The sequence below is a fragment of the Lepidochelys olivacea genome, assembly GCF_965140295.1.
Source record: "Lepidochelys olivacea isolate rLepOli2 genome assembly, chromosome: 2".
NCBI lineage: Eukaryota > Metazoa > Chordata > Testudines > Cheloniidae > Lepidochelys > Lepidochelys olivacea.
In genome coordinates, this window is record NC_140412.1 from 185,138,252 (window position 1) to 185,158,646 (window position 20,395).

At 42.0% G+C, this 20,395-nt stretch overlaps 1 protein-coding gene across 1 annotated transcript in view; it reads right to left on the reverse strand.

The window, feature by feature from the left end:
* Positions 1-4,375: 4,375 nt before the first annotated feature.
* STAC (SH3 and cysteine rich domain) overlaps positions 4,376-20,395 on the reverse strand; it is a 112,452-nt gene continuing 96,432 nt past the window's right edge. Inside the window, exons 9-11 of the mRNA XM_084620785.1 lie at positions 16,499-16,550; positions 16,264-16,401; positions 4,376-7,344 (exon numbers count right to left, since the gene is read on the reverse strand). Of these exons, the coding sequence (XP_084476911.1) occupies positions 7,246-7,344; positions 16,264-16,401; positions 16,499-16,550 (289 nt within the window). The 3' untranslated portion in view covers positions 4,376-7,245. The remainder of the gene's footprint in view (positions 7,345-16,263; positions 16,402-16,498; positions 16,551-20,395) is intronic.

A 20,395-nucleotide genomic window follows, 5' to 3' on the forward strand; every position in this document is an offset into this window, starting at 1 on the left:
ATAGGGAGGGTGGTGGCCTGATCCTATACTGTAATACCAAGATACCACGCTATGGTAGATCCTCTTCATAAGAGGCAGTCCTGCTCTAAAGGGCTTAAAAGCTAAATCAACAGGACAATGGGAGAGAGAGAAAGGGGCTAGTTTTTATTCCCATTTAGAAGATAGGCACAGAGATTAAGGGTAAGATATTTAGGTGCCTAATGCTTAGGCCTCATTGGAAACAATGGTAGATAGGTGCCTAGGTGCTTTGGAAAATTCCATTAGGCACCTATCTGTATCCTCAGGTGCCTAAATACTTTTCAAAATCTGGTTCTAACTGAGTGGCCCATGGTCACACAGAGAGTCTGACAGAGCTGAAAATTGCACCCAGATCTCCTGGGCCCTAGCTCAGTGACTAAACCCCAAGCCCATCCTTCCCCATTTATGAGCAATCTTAAATGGTAAAGGCCTGATTCTGCCAGCTGCAGCACCTGACAAAGTGGCTAGTCCAGTTAGCACTATATTAATTTGGATGGCTGTTTATAAGATACATACCACATGTAATATTTGTCCCTATAGTGTCACCCTAGCCTCGCCCACCCTGCTATAAAATGACATACCTGATGGCTGTTTGTAAGCATCAAGGGGTGTCATGCGATGAGAGTATGTGTGAATAAAAGTCTGCTTGTATCTAATTTTATACACCATCCATTCCGTGCAAAGAATTCTGCTTCGTTGGTGTCCATGTGGGCTAGTCAGGTCTAATTAACCTCACCATATAAGATTAAAAACCAAACACAACACCTCCCAGATGACCGTAAAGTAGTGAATGCTAGTACATCACATCACTCTCCAGTGACTGGCTTCGCAAACATGCTTCAACTGATGCTCAAGGCTCTTGTGCTGGAGTTTAGTCACTTCACATTGCAAGCTGCCTCAGCACCACCCAGAAAATTAAGGAGAGAGAAACAAAACTCCCATTTCATCTCACATTTTGCTGCAATAGTGGGGACAAAGACATTCTCAGGATACTTCAACAGGGCCATGCCAGTGCCACAGAACTTGCCAAATGAGATGCAACATCATCAGCCTAAAAAAACCCACAACGAGGAATTCCTTGCAGTGACTTAGCTACCATCCACAAGGAGCACAGCCCTTGGCGAGGTGGCAAGAGGAAAACATACTGTTCAGGCCTTGGAAACGTGGTCTGTGTCCCAAGTGTAAAGAAGCATTTTTTTGCGGTCAGACATGCACCCCTCTTCTGCTGCCTGCCCCTCCCCGTCTCAGATCAGCCCTATGCTCCTACTCAGCTTGCTGACCAGTGGCTGGTAGGGAAGGCATGCAGGACCTGTGTTTCAGGGAAATTGAGATTCAAGATAGATTCGCTTTAGGGAAGAGGCTGATGCAGGCGTGCATAAGCGAAAGGATGCACCATCAAGGGCGAAGTGTCAGTCAGCCCACCAGCCATTCGTGTTTTGGTTGCACTAACGGTGACTCGGGGCAGGCCCAGATGTTTAATAGTCGTTGTGACAATTGGACCATGACAGATAGACACAAGAACTGGCAGGTCTGCATATGGCTGTGTAATGTGTCATGAAAAGGGGCACACTGTGAAGTTGTGGGGCTGCCTGTTGCCATTTTTAACTGTCAGTCATGTGGGGACAAATCTAGTGCTTTCTCCAATGGGTGCAGCAGACCCCACCCCCAGCAGAAGAAATGTCATGCGTACACTGCCGGGCCGAGGGGGAGGCCAGACAGGCTTTAGCGGAGCCACCCAGCAATATGCACAGCCTGTATAGCAAATAGCTCAGCGCTAGGGTGGCTCTGGCATGCCAACATAGTGAAGGGGTCGGTGAGTGGGAAATTACTACTGTGCTGGGGCTAGTAGGGGAAGAGTGGGTGCCAAAGAGCTGATGCTACATCTGGGGGCGGGCAGGGCAGGGGGTTGTCACTTCATCATCAGTGCTGGATTGGAGGACTTGCGGGGCCTTGATTAATTTCATGTTGGCAACTGAGATATATATTTAGGCAGGCTATCCCGATTGGTTGTTTGTTTTGCGCTCTTATTGTTGGAGCTCATTGCAGCTTGTTTTGATGCTAAAATAACCTTTATTTATGTGTCACTTCCCTTTGATCATCAGGTATCAGTGGCCTAGCAGGACACTTAGTTAGCTGGGCCAATGGGCTGTTTCTGTCTCATTGATGTAGATTTTTCATATTGTGCCATTACCATAGCATCTGTGCATTGGACACTTTTTTTTGTTTAAATCCATCAAGCCCCAAGTGAAGAGAGAGATTTTGAGTGTCTTGTTATAGTGAGAAAGCTCATTTCAAGAGGTGAGTTTTACATATCGAGCTGACTGTGGTTCTAGGGTTGTGGTAAAATAACCTAATTGTGATGAGCTAGGGGCATGCATTTTGGAAACGGAAAGTGTTTTGTTATGAGTATGCCTACAATAGTGTGTGTTGGCGGCATCGATGTGCATTTTGTCTAATGCAGATCTCACCCTCTATCTCTTTACCTTGCCAACTCAGGGTGCCACTTACAAGAGTATCTAGGTCCCAAAAACATTAAGAAAACCAGTCAATAAAGCAGGATGATAAAGGGATTATGCGCTTGCCATCCATTTGATGCTTGTGACTACAAAGGACTAATAGCATAAGACACGTAGTTAAATGTTGACTTGCCGCAACCCTGCTGTTCCAGCTCTGGGCCTCTTGTGAGCAGAGTCTGCCAAATGCTTATTCCCCAAGTACACTACCAATGTCTATATAAAGCATGGCTTTAAAAATAACACTTGTGTACTTCTTAACTTAGATGATCTTCTTTTTGCTATGGAAAAAACTAAATGTGAGGAATTCGTTGACACATAGTGCCTGGCTCCTAAATGTTTTCCAGTGGGACTATGTGCTTCACAAAACGCATTGCACACATCTTGATGATGATTTGTAACTCTATACAAAACGTATAAAATGAACTGGTTTGGTTGGTTTATGATTATAAATAAGCTAGTGAAGTACAGAATAATATACATGGTAATATCTTTCTTACCACCGTCTATTCCAGATAGAATGAAAACTGACTTTTTGTGCACTTTCCCCCCGCTTTCACTGATGTGCAAAAACACTTGTTTAAGCATGAGACAAACTTATGGAAAATATGTAAATAGTATGTCTTTCTATCGTGCAGACAACCACCGTGTATCAGACCTGTGGTCCAGCCAGTCTGGTATTCTGTCTGACAGGGGCAAGGACCAGCTGCTTCAGAAAGTGTTGCAAGAAACCCTGCTGTAGGCAGATGTAGGCGTGATGGGTTTAGGGTGACCAGATAGCAAGTGTAAAAAATCGGCACCGGGGGTGGAGGGTAATAGGAGCCTATATAAGAAAAAGCCCCCCAAATCAGGACTTTCCCTATAAAATCGGGACATCTGGTCACCCTAGATGGGTTTGGGCTGTAAAACAGCGGTCTGAAAGAGTGGTAACATCTTTTCAGTGACTACTGGTGAAATTCAAGCCCCGTTGAACTCAGTGGAAGTTTTGCCATTGACTTCAGTGAAGCCAGGATTGATATGGTTAATTGAAATTGTTCCATTTCCTTTATATGAAGACTGATGAAGTGGGAGTGCTCTGTAAAACAGAGTTGTCTGTGTAAATAAATAGTTAATACATAAGGTGCTGTAGATGATTCTCAAGAAATATGCAGCATTGTTCCTGGGTTTTGCAGGACTAATAAAACTTCTTGTGCACAGTAAATGTTTTTTTGTGCATAGAGCTTTCCATGCAACTCTTAGGAATAGTATAAGCTGATCCCGAGCGAATTATTCTCTTAGCCCCTAATAACTAGAGATTGGTTTAGGCCCTGCAACATGAGGTTTTATATCCCTTCAAAACTCTTAAAAATATGTACTAGTATAACTCTGGATATCTTGTTATCCATACACTTTTAGTCTTTCTTTAAATTGTGCTTTAGATTTCTTTAAATCTGATCGCCTTAATTATAGCATGTGGCGATGAGTTCCACAATCTAATTGTGCATTGTAGACTACAGTTCCATAGGAGGTCACTGAGGCATAGAAGAATGAGTATGATATAAAGGTGATAGTGGTCTATGTCTGAGATGCTGCATTACTCATGACTGGCAGTCCGTGATTGATGTAGCTTATCCCAAATCTGCACTGATAAAACAAAACCTTTATTCCACACTGCACCATCCTGTCTATACAACTATTTTACAGAAGAACTGTTTTTGAAATGTTTCAAAGGAGAAACGCCAGTGAGGGCAGGAGCAAGCCCTATAGGGTTTAAATGAAAGTATTCAATAGCTCCTGTTGCTGATGCCTGCAGTAAGTGCTCTGATATCTCTGTAATCATAAAATACCCATTGCAATGAAAAGATTGGAACACGTGTTCTCCTTCCAGCCAGCTGTTGCATGTTCTTTATTTAAGCAAAATATAAAATTAGATATGAACAACCCTTATCTCCTAAAATACAGTTAATCTGAGCAAGTGCCAGATAGGCCAGCCGCAATGATGGACTGCACCGTTATCTGTTTATTAATGCAAATATCGATGATGAACTGCACGTGGTAGAAAAAACTATGGAATGCCAATCTGAAATCAAAGTAAGGTCTCCAAAATTGATGAGTGAAACGTTTAAGCAAGTGCCTGGCTTCAAGCATATGATCCATTGGTTACTCTTCTGCTTAAAGTTAGGTACATGCATAAGCAACTTGCTGAATCAGGGACAAAATACACATGGAACAATGACAGAAAAGGAAAAAGTAAAAATAACCATGAAAGCTTTTATTTAGAAAGCAATGCTTGCTCCACCATGATGTAATCCACTTAGGGGTTTTTCAGTCACTTTATTATTTATTGCTTGGTATCAAAAGAAATCAAACTGACACTGATTCAAGGCCATTGTGAATTGTAGTTAATGTTCATATTCTTTGAATAGTATGATGCATGTTTTAGAGAGAAACTGAAATAATAAGAGTGACAGTATGATGCAATCATGTAAACAAGAGCATATATGTATAGATTAAAACAGATTTCCCTAGTCTTATGCATAACAGGCTGGACCAAAGGAAGCAATAATTTGAGTTGTAACAGGCATTTGAGATTTTTTTAAAATTGGTGAATATCAAATAAAATCCTATTATAAAACAGGATGGATTAATAACATTTCTGCTGCTTTTCCTCTTGGTCTCTAAGCCATATCAGCATCTTCACTCCCCCGCAGGAGTTTTCTCAACACCTTGGAAAATAAGCGGAGTTAAAGTAGTTCATTGTTTACATGGAAAAAGGCCATTAATATATCTTTGATCTCCTCACTGAACACTGTCTGAAATGACATGGGATTTGTTTACATTACATTAGCTCTGAAGAAAAACGGTTCAGCAGCAAACACTGCCACAATAACGAGAGCCAGACGAGCGCGACAATGTCTGGCTCTGATCTTGCACGCTGGGTGGACCTCTGAGGCTGACTGGAACCCCGTTATCCTCAGGAAGGCTCTGCATGGACAGTTCATATAGGCCACTCTAGCTGCAGGACCAGGGCTTATGGATACAGATTCACAATTCTCCAGTGTGTGATTGCAGGATTGAGTGGTTCAGCCCATTTTAGAGAGTGTGGCCACATGCAAAGTTCAGATGCAGATCTGAAACTTCTCCTTTGTGTGGGAATATGTGGATTTAGGCTTTTGATTTGGGTCTACCTCTAGTAGTAATCATAGGTGCTAAGCGGAACTAGGGGTGCTGCCGTACCCCCTGGCTTGAAGCGGATTCCATTATATCCAGGGTTTACAGTTTGGTTCAATGGGTCTCAGCACCCCCACTATAAAAATTGTTCCAGCACCCCTGGTAGTAATATAGAGTAGGGTTCTGTCACAGGCTGGACAACAAAGGCAAGAACTTAAGTGGAAAATATTATGAGCCCAATAGACCAAGGCCCTGATGCTGCAATCTGATCTGCACTGGCAGACTCTAATACCTGCACAGAGACCATTGCAGGAGTTCATAGGTACAGAACAGATTACAAGACTGGGGCCTACATGACACAATCAGTAGGCCAAACATTGTCCTGACAGACACCTCTTGCAACCTTACTGGCATCAGCAGGGTTTGCATGTGTGTGAAGGCAGAATTTAGCTTAGTCTGATTCCTAAAAGCTCCCGTCTAGTCAATGAAGCAAGAGACTTCATGTTAATATAATTAAATGATACCTTAGTTTATTTCTCTCTCTCTCACTGATCCTGGAATGGGAGGATTCCTGGCTTCACCATCAATTACTTACTAGCTTTTTCACTCTAGAAGGGGCTTGGTTGGCCATCTACTACTTATAAACAGGCTCAATATATAAAATCTCTTCAAATTTAATACTCCAGAAAAATAGAAAACTTTTCAAGCATGGGGCTCTCACTCAGCTCTGTATTTCTGACACTTTCTCTGCCACCAGATAAAGGAACAGGGATCACTGAGGAATACTTCTAGCCTGGCCTTCTGAACAGGAGGGACTTTAAGTTTGTCAGCTACCAGAGCAGCTGTTACATCCAACATGTGCCAAGAGTTTTGTTTGTATACAAAGAAAGCAAAGGACGTAGAAGTTGGCCGCTCTTTTCTACAGTCCGAGCATAGAGAGAAAGAAAGTCGTTGGCGTCTAGACAATGGTGCATTAACGTTTCAGACTGACATTTACACAGTGCCTCCAAACTGCTTTGTTATGAGACTTGACATCAGGATTAAACACGATGCTGTTTGGCTAATACTGTGGACAAAACTCTAGAATCATAGTCACACTTTACTACAAGATCAGACTGTATTACAAGGACAGTTTGACCCTCCACCCACCCCCCCGAAATCACACTTTAAACAAAAACGCACTCCAACAGTTTTTTTTTTGAAGACAGATGAGCAGGTATGAGGTTAGTCTTTCAGAACAGCTGTCTGTCTTGTCTCCATCAGGATAATTAATAACCATCTTGCACTGGAAATGAGCTAGTCCAGCCATTTCTTACCTTATTCCTTTTACTTTCCTTGGCCCCTTTTCCCCCTGGAGGTTTCCTGATATATTCTTTTAATCAACCCTTTTATCTTTTTTATTTCTTGTTGCTGTAACAGTCTAAGTGTCCTTTTTTGTTGCTGCGGTCATCTCACTAGTCCGTGATCATCTGCAAGACGGCCCAGCGGGGTTGACACAGTGTGAGATGAGGCAGACAGGCATTGCCAGCAAAGCTTTCCTACTGCAGTAAGTGCAGTGCTGAAATCAGATGATTTCTAAGACGTCTAGGGGGACAAAGCCTTTCTTCTTCCCACAGTAAACTTTGATAAAGCCATTGTGTTCCTTTTCAGAAGTCACGCAGATCTGAAGTTAAAGAGGGGGAGAAATATTCAGATAAACAGTCACTTTATTCCACGAGCGAGTACTTACTGTGTGGGGGAGACTTGTGCTTATAAAGCCTGTATATAGAGCTGTCCCCTTTATATTTGAAATGGAAGAAACTGGAAGAAATGGAAGAAACTCCACCTCCACATATAAAGTGATGAAGGGTTTCCTTTTGAAGTGCCAGTATACACCTGCAGTTTTCTCTGACATAGGTGGGAAGTGTCTTCAATCATGGATTTTAAAGCAGGAACTATCACTGTGTGTGTGATTGTATAGCGTCTATGACAGTGGGAGCCAGTCATGAGGGAAGCATCTGGACTCTCCTACAATAGTAAGGTTAAATAATATATTCTCTGAAGTGACTAGTGATTTTAGGTAGTGTAGTTTTAGAGGGCCCAGCTTGAGACACCTTTAAGAGGCCTGCCTTTTACACATTACTGAGCAGCTGTCTTCTAAAACTCAGGCCCTATAAAGTTTATCAACGGGGCAAGCAACAAACAAACAAAGCACCCCAAATCTCTTTCAGAAATGTAAGCCAACAGTGAACAATGTGGCACTAAGGATCTGAATACTTCCAGCAAACAAGCTATTGAAATCAAACAGCATTCTAAAGTTGGGCATAAAACAGATGCATCCACAGCAGTGATGTGGGGCACTGAACAGTATCTCTCATGGACTCTTGCATCCTTGATGCTGTGCCAGGTGAACAATCACTTCATGGTGTTGTCTCTGTACAGGGGAGAATATGCTGCCAGTATGTGCAATATTTAGTTACTCAGAGGACCTGCAACTGACACATGGCCCTAAAATATATCTTATTGCATAATTTTCAGCTGGATGATGACTTATATTTATTACAGTAGTACCTAAAATGCCTCATCTTAGATTAAGGCCCAATTCTGGTAGGTATTCTACATACGTATAGGCTCAGATCCTCGAAGATCTTTAGATGCCTAACTTCTAATGAGCATAATTCTTTGTGGGTCAAAGAAAATCACTTATTCACATACTCAAAACATTCTCATTTCATCCCCCTCTGCAATAACTGAACAAGGGCAAGGTGGGCTTTCAAAAGGGTTTTGATCTTGCTGCTGATTCCCTTCAGAGCTCCCACTGCTGTCAATGGTAACACCCTCTATGAAACTGTGGGTTTCAGAGTAGCAGCCGTGTTAGTCTGTATTTGCATCACGAAAGCTTCTGCTCAAATAAATTTGTTAGTCTCTAAGGTGCCACAAGTCCTCCTTTTCTTTTTATGAAACTGGGGCAGATTTAGCGCCTAATTAGGTGGGAGGATATAGTTTCATAGAGATAAAGGGAGCATTAGGTCACGTACTCTGGCCTCTTGTATATAACAGGCCATTAAATTTCATCCAGTTACCCCCGTGTTGAACCCAGTAACTCGGATTAGACTAAAGCATTTTAGTCCTCAGACTAAAATGTTTTGTGCCCTACTGAGATGTCACCAGCACCCCAAGCCCCCTGCAGGGGCAGAGAAATGATTAGGTAGGATAGACCCAAATGATCCTAGCAGGTGAACCACACTCCATGCCACAGAGAAAGGCGAGAAAAATCTAAGGTCCCTGAAAATCTGACTTGGGGGAAAAAAAAATTCTTTCCAACCCCAGATCTGGTGATCAGTTGGACCCTCAGCCCATGAACAAGATATTCCAGCCAGGCCTCTAAGAAAGAGCCTCTATCACCTCAGAACACCAGTACCCCCTGTCCAGTGGCCTTCTTCAGCTGTGGTCAATCCCTGATGCTTCAGAGGAAGGCAATAAAGCAAAGACAGAATACATCTGGCCAATTGTGCATTGGGGAAAAATATTCCTCTCTAATCCCTGTAAGGGGCTGCCTGTCCAAATTACATGTCGCTTGCAAGCTTTTGATACTCTAGGTCTTACCTGTGGGAGCCTCCAGCTGGCACTCTGCTGCCCATTTCCAGTGAATAGGATGTATTGGGGCAGAAATGGGCACACTGTGCCCTGGCAATCCCTTGCCAGACATCAGGTCTAAGGAGGCTGTAGCAGCTGCCAGAACTTAAATCAGGAGCTACAAGTTGTGCAGGGGGCCAAATCAAGCCCTAGCATCCTCAGGGACTGTGGGAATGCAAAGGTGGCTTTAAGCTGTTTTTTTCCTTCCTTTACCTCTCAGGGGGTCCTGCATGGACCAGAGCTTGGCCAGCTTCAAGCTTTGGCTGCAAGCTGTAATCCTTGGACCCGATTCTTCTCTTGCTCAGGGGTAAATCAGGAGTAACTCTGTTAAAGCACTGTAAAAGGCATCTAAATTAATGGAGACTGAAGCCCCTTATTGCTAACAACTGTCACATTCGATTGGGACCCTGCACAGTGCTTCAGCTGCTACGTGGAACTAGTGCAGCTGATAAACGCAAAACAATATTGTGGCTGGGGGATGGGGGGGGGCGGGGGAAGAGAGTGAGAGACTGTTGGGCACTTACAGCTTGCTGTATCAAATTGAAATCTTCTTAAAATGGCACTTGCTCATGCTGCCAAAACCAGGGAGCAGCTGGGAAGCAACTCCCCAAGAAATTAACAATACAGACACTGAAAACCTGCCGCGGGTTCATGAGGTTAGAAAGGGTGTAAGTGCCCATTTCCCAGGCTACGTCTAAGATAGCGGGTGGTCCAAGGAGAGAACTGGAGGCAGAAAACACGATCTAATATTAGAAGGTCACGTCCCAATTCTTTGTTTCCGTTCTATTTAAAAAAAATTTGCTGGGATCCTGACTGTTCTCTGAACTTGGCAGCATATTCTGACCCTGAAGAATTCTTGTCCATCACTTTCCTCTTAACAGATGGGCAAGATGAATGATTTGGAAACGATCTTTTAAACTGCACTGTTTATTAATAGACTCCAAATCACATGAGTCCTAGACTTTGCATTTTGCCAAGTGGAAAGCCCCAAGTGGAAAATGCCCTTTGTCCAGCAGCAACTCTGAGTTTTTGCTGATTTTCACTGCTGTCTCTTATTTTCACCCCAGAATGTTCCCCTGGCTCCTGCACGTCTTAAAAATACCATTTCTCATTGCCATGCCACGCCTTGGTTTCCATTGAATCGTAATTTGGATACAAACTCACTACAGTTTCTTGCGGGAATTTAGAACTTTGGAAAGGTATCCGATTGACAGTCCTGGAGGCTGATGCCCTCGATTTATCTGTAAAACTGGTGCGGCCGTGTCCGCGTCCCTACGTTTTCTTGCCAATGCACTTCAATCCTGGCCTGAAATCACCAACTCTGTGGACTGAAGGAGGGTAGTTCAATCGCCCCATTCATTCTTTTTGCTTCTTGATTGAAACTGCCTGCCAGGATGCCTTTTGGGGTGATGTATTTTGTGCCCACTAGCTCCCTAGCATTTGGACTGATAGCACCCGCTCGTTTCACACAGGTTACCAAAGAATGTTCAGATGGTAATGACTACCCATCGGGCTAGACTGAATCATTAACAGACTAATGCAAGGCTACAGAGTCTATTCTCAATCCTCTGTGTTAGCCAGTCCCTTTAATACAACAGGGACACAGATTTCAAGTTGTCAAGACATTGATAACTTCAGTTCCAGGAATGGCCTGGAGGAAGATCTGCCCTCCACCGATCTGAGGGAAGTTAGTTTGGCCTAAATTTTCAAATATAATTTAGTGTTTTTTTGGGGGGAATCTTAATTTTAGGTTCCTGAGATACCTTAAAGGGGCCTGGTTTTCAGACAGTGCTGAGCAACTATCAAGTGAAAATCAGGCCCCTTTACAATATTTCAGGATGGGAACTCAAAAACTGTGCTACCCAAAATTACTAGTTAATTTGGAAAATGTAGGCTTCTGTGTTTTGGAGCTAGGCTGGGAGCATGCTCCATGGGTTTCAGTGTGCTTAGGGACTGCAAAGCCTAAAGCTGGATTAGTACAAGGCCCTGAGATTCTGTCCAGTTATTGGACTTTGGTGCTATAACAGCATGTCAGTACAATATTGCTATGTAGCAGTGTCAGGTTATAAGCACAGACTCTAGTTCTCTCGTTGTAGCAATGGCTCTTTCCTGGGAGGTTCTTTATGTAACAGAAACAATTTACAGGGCCGTGTTTTGATAAATGCATCACACTATGGAAAATTACAACTCTCCTTTTTGAAGGCATCTGCTTATCCAAGAAGCAAAGGACTGGATGAAAGGCATGACTGTTAGCCTTGGGTGTGAATTTCTTTGCCGCTTTGGATCTTTTGGATTACAGTAGTTCAACTTTTTCTGAAGCACAGGGGACCAGATCCTCAGCTCATATAAAATGGTGTAGCTCTATAGACTTCAATGGTGCTACTCCAATTTACAGGAGCTGCCCATCTGGCTTCAAGGCTTTTTCCCCCAGTGTTCATTTCCTTTGTTTTAAATAAGAAATTAGGGAGAATAGTAAACAGAGATTCAAAACAATAGATTATTCTGAGTCCTTTAAAGGCCATTATGGTCAAAATGTAAATGTTATTGTTAATGTTATTTTTCAAACATAGATTGCATAGGGATATATATTTAGATATGTTTCAAGATGCAGATTTCTTTTTTTGAGCAGAGGTTCACTTAAGACCTGCTAAGGTATAAGGGGAAGGCTGTAGAATGTGTGTTATTGAACTGATATGCTGGGTCAGACATTTCAGGCTAGAGAAAGATTTTCACATCCAGCTGAGGACACAGTCTCACATGGGAAAGTTTACACAACTAGTGTCGTGCAAGAGTTTTGTTTCAAAATCAGAAAAGCTGCAAAAGTTGTCTAGCTTTGGTTTCAAACTCAAAAATAAGAGCCTGCTCTTACTCTCCTGAAATCAACAGCAAAACTCACGTTTTATTCTAGAAGGTAATATCTTTTATTGGACCAGCTTCTCTCACCCACAGAAGTTAGTCCAATAAAAGATGGTATCTCACTCACCTTGTCTCTCTAATAGCCTGGGCTACAACACTGCACGCACATTTTTTTTTTTCTAGGAGGTGCAAAATTGAGCCCTATAGAGAAATTTTTCTTCTGAACCAGTTTCAACCCACACAAGCCTGTCACTGTACCCTGGCATGAAAAATGTTGATGTCTTTGAAGAATGCTTTTTTCCCAGGCTGAGTTTCATCTTTCATAATGAATTTTTCAAGAGCTCTTATGTTAAGTGGAACCCTTACATAATGCAAGAGACGGAGGAGCAAAATGTGCTGTTTCCCTTCTCCCCCTTCGTGTCAGTCTACACAGCCCACAGAAGCAGGCCTCCCAGCCCAAATCTACAGACTCTGGCTAGAGTGGCTTGTCCTAGATTCTAAAAAATAGTGATGTAGACAGTGCTTTGAAGTTGTGGCTTGGGCTGGGGCTCAGGCTCTAGCACCCACCCCACTCCCTAGGTTTCAGAGCTAAACTCCAGCTCAAGCTGCAATGTCAACATGCTGTCTATACAGTGCTAGCACGAGCCCTGCTAGCCTGAGTCTGTTGATCTAAGCTCAGAGGCCTGCTTCTGCGGGCTGTGGAGACATACTCTTAGCATCAGCTTTACCACAAAAGTTTGGATGAACCTGGAACTCAAAGTGTTTGAAACCATGCAAAGCAAAGACACAGGCAGACATGCCCAGGGTGCCTATGATACTGAAAACCTCTTCGCCTGTATTTGAAAATAGCCTGTATTTTTGCCTGTCTGTTATCATGAATTTTTGCTCCCGATTTGATATAATATTGTGAATACAAAAATTTCCTCATTTTCTGCACCGAGCACTTTATGGTTTGTATATTCTCTTCCTGATGTGCATACATAACATCCATTAACATGGCAGGGAGTTATGTCCAAGCATCAACAGGAGCATCCTGCAGTATGAAAGCCCTTGGTGACAAGCACTGTATTCGAAAAGGAGAAGCTCACATTAAACTCAATGGGCCAGGTCTCTGTTTTTTTTTTTTTTTTTTAAAAGTTCAATGACTCAGACTTGTGCCAGTTAAGTACAGCCCTGTGTGGGGGTCAGACCACCTCAGGGATAGTCCCAGGATGGTGAGAGGGATTCCTGTGATAGAATGACCCTTGTGGAAGTTGTGCAAAGTGGCCTAGATATTCCTTGCACCTCCCCTTCTGCATCTCCTTGAAGTGGCTGATCATAATTTGACCCCCTACATTTATTGCTTCGTTAGATTTTGTTCAGTCTCTACACCTTTCCCCCAGATCCCTCTGCATTTACTTGCTCACTCTGCCTGAGCTCTGTGCTATTTTCTGTTGAACATATTTTCTCCCTCTTCACTCCCTTTCCCCCAGCTTCTCCTAAGCAGACAGAGAACACCATAGCATTCAGGTTGAACTTCAGTGTTTGCATGGGTTTGGAATTAAGCAAGACGAGTTTGCTTGTCCTTACTAAAAGGGAACGAAGGGGTTGACAGACAGGATGAATTAGTCCACCTCTATTTACCTCATATATTGAATTGAAACAATGAACTGCTCCTGATGATAGCTCCCATACACTCCTATTGTGAAAGAAGGACAATAGGATGGTTTCATGTTTAGAGACAAGTGCCAGACTTTATATCGGACCTTTTAGAAATAATAGTTTGATGGGAAATGATACAATAAAATTGATCCATAGCATTTACAATGGTAGTCATGTTAACAGACAGGATATCATGTGTTTAACATTATAATCTGATTTAATTGCACAAATCATCTGTCAATCTACCTTCATGTTGACACATCAAATTCCCCAGGGTAGATTCCCCACTCCCTTCCCCCTTACCTAGTAATTTACACCTGTGCAAAGTGGTATAAACCCCTCCTATCCTGACTGGATCATGTTTTTCTATCCTTTTGTGCAGATGAAAATAACCACACAAGGTGCAGGGCAGTGGAAAATCAGGATCACAGCGAAGATATTTGCATTAATTTACTGTGATGGTAAAATACTTAATGCAGCTCATCTCACTTTAACAGCTTCAGCGTTGCCTAATGTACTTGCTGCAGGAGGCAGTCAAACTATATAATCTGAGTGCTCTTCCAATGTCTTATTTACAGGGATGATGTTGCCACAAAATGTTAGCATTTAGACATTCTTCTACATCAAAGGGGTGAAATATCCTAACCCACCATCAAACTGAAGTGCTAACAAATGTCACAAGCAAATGCTACATTAAAGAAACATTAGGGGCCAAATTTTACGCTGACCTAGACCCTCCTCCCCCATTCAACCGCATTAAGGTCAGTGGCATTGCAGAGTGCAAGTCAGCACAGAATTTGGCCCCTAGGGATATGAGATGTGATGCAAATCTCCGAAGGAAAGAAAAAGCCCCATGAAGAGGGGAAAATAATTATCTTTAACAGGATACACTGAGAAAGATTTCAAGCTGATGTCCATTCGCATCAGAGAACCTTGACTATATTTTCTCCCTTAGTTGTTTGTTGCCTTAGTTATGTTACTGTGTTTGTCACAGTGCTGATGTTCTTTTAATGTAGAATGGGCCAGATTCTGCTTTCATTTACACCAGTGCAATCCCATAGAAGCCCTCCATTGACTTCAACTGGATCCATTCAGTGTTCAGGAAAAGTAGTTATAAAACCAAATTTGAAATAAGAACACACCAAAGGCATATCCCCAGATGGAAGATATGCCCATCATTTTGTGTGCACATTTAAAAACAACATTAAAGAGGAAGATTTGATCAAAGACCTTCAGAGTGAATAGCTTGTGAGAGTCCAAACTGATGTACAGTAAACATTTGAAACAGGGGTGTTTTTAATTTTTTTTAAAAAAATCAGTGTGTAGCAATGAGGGGGAAAGAGAGGCACAAGGAGTTATGGAATGAGAAGGCATTTAAAATGATAATTAAAAGATCTCTAAGGATGTTGTTATCTTAACTCTGCTCCCTTTGAAGTCAAGCCTTTGGGAATTGGCATCCGTGGGAGCAAGGTCAGGCCCAATGCAAAGCAGTTTTGAAAATCCCATCCTGAATTATTTGGAAGCCTCTAGTGGTTCACATATTGCCCCATGTATCAGCATTCCCGTCACTATTACCCTCAGCCTCCCCTTCCCTCCTTTTGTCTGTTAAACACATTTGTTAAGTCTTGTCTTAAATTAAGCCCCAGTTCTGCAACAAACTTATATATGTGCTTAACTTTATGCATTGTTTGTTGACCCATCTGAAGTCACTAGGACAATTCACAGTCTGTAAAATTAACCATGTCCATAAATCTTTGTGGGATTGAGGATTTAGACCATAAACTCTTTGAGGCACAGTCTGTCCTCTCAGTGTTTGTTACAGCTGGTCAGAATTTTCTGAAAACATTTTTTCAGTGGAAAAATGTTGATCTGTCAAAACTGAAACTGTTTGTGGGAAAGGGTTGGTTTTCATAAATCTCCTGATTATTATTATTTTTTTAAGTTTATAAATGGTTGAAACATCTTGTTTTGAAATTGTCAACACAAAGAGTTTCATTTTCTGGTTCATAATTACTGTTTTGACATTTTTGAGTTAATTTATATTAAATAAAGGATTAAAAAGGCCAATATAAATGAAATGTATCAAAATTATTGAAAGGAAACATTTAGATCAGCCTGATCTGACTTTTGTTTCCAGACATGTTCATGCAAATTTTTGACATTTTGATTTTTCAGCCTGAGTTGGCATCTGAAGAAATTTTAAAATCTTGAAAGCTATCAGGGGATGAAAAAAAAACAGTTTCATACACAGCTCTAGTGTACATACCATGCGGCCATGATCCTGACTGTGCACTAGGTATTACCACAATACAAATAATATTTACTGAAAAAAATACTATGTGCTGTGAAAGAGTCTCCTCATGATTTCTTTGCACACCGAAAACTTCTAATGAAGTCAAGCAGATTACTGGGTACACAAGGAATGCAGAACTATGCCCTTAATGTACAGTAAATGGTATACTTCACTTACTTGGTTCTCTTTCAGAGTAATCTGTCCTTGCTCCTTGCATCCAATAAATGTTCTGACACACTTGAAAATCTTTTCGTCTTGTTGCACTCTCTGAACAAAATTAGCGGGGAAAAATCCTATTCTGTCCTCAATTCTCCCCTATGGAGCAAGCACATTGACAGAAGAATGACCTTCATACTTATCATAAATACCATTCATTTATTTTGTTAAAGGATATAGAGTATTTGGCTCGTACCTTCCACCAGTCTTCATTAGAATCTTCCAGCAGTGTGATCATATCACCTGGTCTATAATTAGAAAAGACAGATGTCGGGAATTTCGATTAAGATGTGTCTTAATTGCACAAGCACATCAACATTCATAGTGAAATTCTCCTAGAAGTGTAACCCAGCCTTGATCATTATATCTGATTAATCACTACAAGTGGATCTATGAAGCAATGAGAACTTCCTAAGTCAGATATGAGCACAGAAGCAAAATTTCCATCTTCCAGGCGAGAGAGGGTCAAACTCTGCTCTCAGTTATACAAGTGCCCAGCTCAGTGACGCTAACGTGGTTGTACCATTGTAACTGGGTGCAAAATTTGTCCCATTGAATTCTCCTGTGTATTTTGATGCCAAGGCAGCGCTATCAGGTCCTGAATGGCTCTGCTGATACTCCCACAAGCTGTAACATTTTTTACCTGCAGCTGAGTGGAGACACAATGAAGTCAGTGGCGCTGTGCTGATAAATATCAGCTGAGGATTTGGCCCTGTGTTTTTTGCACTGGCTCACATTAGAGATAGTTTGGCAGGGTACAATACCAGGATGAACACCCTGAGGTATTTTGTCTCAAGCATAATCTCTGGCCCAGCAACCTGATGGATGGCAAGGGAGAGTGCGTGTAACATCATTCTGTAGACTGGGGCAGTCTTCTCCTTCCTGTAGCCATGGACTGGTGAGGGTTGCATTAGGTGGAAGTTGGGGGGCACATGGCCATGACCCCCATTTCCCCCCAGGTCCTTTGGTGTAATTTGTACCCACAGGGCTAAAAGGGAGGAGTTCCTGTGCTCTCTAGAGTGGAAGGACTATTATTGTGCCTGGCTAATGCAGGCACTTGGCAGAGAGAAGGCTCCTGCAGCCCTCCCCCAACTTCATCCATTCTAGGGCCAGACACAATATGGCCCTGAGGTTTGATCCACACAGTCTGAGCCTTATTCCCATTCAGTTTAGCTACTGACTTCAACAGGAGCAGTAAATGGCTGTGAACGTGGTGGGTGATATATTAAACCAAATTTCACCCTACCTCAGCAATTATAACCCGACATCCCAGTTTAGAATACACAATCTCCACCGCTCCTTTTTATAGAAAGATATTTGTAGTAAAATGAAAAATCCTGTGTGATGTACTTTGATTCCAATTTAGTCTGAAACTGCTTAGAAATACCTATTTGTACCAGGGATCACCATGTTACATGAAGGCATTAACTATTGTTGGGACACAGAATCTTATCAGCCAGGTTCTCATGCTGTTACTGCTAAAGGAAGGCAGCAAGAAACCAGTTTTATTTAACTGACAAATATAATTAATCAGCACGGATGTAATTCTACACAAATATCTTTTTGATTCAAATGGGACATATTTACCTTTATAATGCATGGAGTCATGCTGTAATTGTTGAGTATCATAAGCCAGCTGACTATTTCCAGCCTCGGGCTGGGAGAATAATTTGGCCAGAAATATTAGCCTACTCCAACTTGCCATATTTGAGTCTGCTGGGCTCATCCCTAATATTGCAGCGTTAGTTCAGCAGATATCTGAAGACCCACTTTGATGCTGCATCAAGTTGTTACACAAACATGACACACTGTGCTGTTGGACGCAAGTTCTGCCCACTTCCCAATGTGACCAGCTCCAAGAGCTCTGTTCTGCTGGGTGTGAGCCTTTCCTTGGGGTTATGGGGGTTTTGCTGAAATTAATGGGCAATAGCCGATCCCTAATTTCTCCAGCTTTCCCCACATCCTATCTTGAACTCATTGTACAAGAGTGATGACATCACAGAACCATAAAGCTTCCAGTCTTTTTGGAACATGTCAGGAACTGTTTGGACAGTGCCTGCTAGAGACGGCACATCAGACCTGGGTTTGATTCCAAGCTACGCCACTTAAAAGCTAGACCAACTCCCATTAAAGTCAAGGGACTGAGTCTTTAATTTCTCTGTCTCTGTTTTCCCCTTTATCAAATGGGGATAATAATGCTTGCCAACATTTTTAAAGTGCTTTGGGCAAGCTTTTAAAAAGGTATTTAGGCAATCCACAGGTGCCTAGTGGAATTTTCAAAACCATCTACGTGTCTTACTCCCATTGGTTTAAATGAAAATCTAACCCATAGTGAGCAATGTGAATCCAGCCCAGGTCAGTAGCAACCAAACAGCATTGTTATCTGGTGGCTATTTGATGCTCTTCGTTGTGGTGGCTTTTGGCCACACAACAAAACCTACCACCATAACAAGTGTCACTAATCAAAAACTTAGCTGGCATCTCAACAGAGAAGGCAAGTCAATCCAAAGCAGTCCTTGTTTATCAACCATCAGGACAGACTGCAAGGCACACTTTTATACCTTGTTATGAGGGTGTGGGAGGACTCTGGCGGGGATGGTAAGCTCTTACGTCCGTGGTTCAACTTCTGGGTTATTAGACATGGTTGGGGAGGGTGGTTACATTACATTTTTAAATGGTGGTCCTTTGTAATTGAATGAGTGAGTGCGTAAACCAAAATAAACCAATAATGCAAAATGAAAGTCCAACATGCAGAGCATTTAGACATAGCAGCTCTGGATTCCTAGCAAGTGTCATCCTGCATGTGGCTATTTTTATCCAGTTATCACACCTGAAACAAAGCAATCATGGAAAAATGCCAGCCATGCAAAATGATAGCTCTGTCTTGAGCAAGGAGAGGGCACAGACTTTTCTTGAGTGACTTTGTAAGTATATTTTATTGGAGTCAGCATCCAACTGGTTTGATCTTGGGTGAAGCATGAAGAGAGCGGATATGTTTTGTGAACAGTGCCCAAAGCAGACAGCACTCCTAGAGCCTATTAAAGTCTCTGCAACAATCTACTCACTGTGGGCCTGCATCAAAGCCCACGGTAGTAAATGGAAAGATTTCCTTTGACTTCAGTGGGGCTTTGGAACAGGCCCTGTGAGACTGGACAAATCAGCACTAGTGCAGGGTTACATGAAAAAGTGCTAAAGAAAATATATTTGAACCAGAAGATTTTGCAATTCAGACCAACCTTCCATATAATGTAAAAGAAAACACACTAGCAGCCATTCACCATCTTGAGATCCTCCTCATTCCCCTTTTCTGAGACAAAGTCTCTGGGGGTGCGGGCAGTGGGAAGTCAGGGAGGGAGCAATCAGTTAAATAACACTGGTAGAAGTTCCAACATTGTTACTAGAGCTGGTTAGAAAATGGGGATATTTTTTCCTGTGGAAATTTTTTTTGTCAAAATCCCCTAAATTTAAAACCGGATACTTTTTCAGTTTTTTGGTTGCTGAAAATTGAAAATCTTTTGGCCAAAACAAAAGAAAGTTTGTCATTTTCTGATTTAAAAAAAAATCTAAAATGTCAAGGAAAGCAGATACTTTCTGCAAAAATATTTATTTAGTTGACAATCCAATTTTCTGTTAAAATTTTTTCAACCATCCCAAAAGAGATTTCAGCACTTAGGAACCTAAGTCTCATTAGAATCATAGAATAGCAGGGTTGGGAGGGACCTCAGGATGTCATCTCGTCCAACCCCCTGCTCAAAGCAGGACCAATCCCCAACGAAATCATCCCAGCCCGGGCTTTGTCAAGCTTGAAAGTAATTGAATGGGAGCATAATTTTCAAAAGCGCCAAAGTCACTGGACTTTGGCACCAAAATGACTTGAAAGTTTTACCCATTATTTTCTTTGTAAAAAGCTTCTCCCCAGCTCTGCATCATTTTCATAAGTAGAAAGAGGGAAAAGATACATAATTAAATAGCTGTGAGACCATTATATATATAAATAATATAATGCAAATAGCATAGCAAAAATTAGAATTAAAAGTACAACACTGATTTAAATCTGCACCATTCTCAGTTTCCCTGGGTCAAATCAATAAGT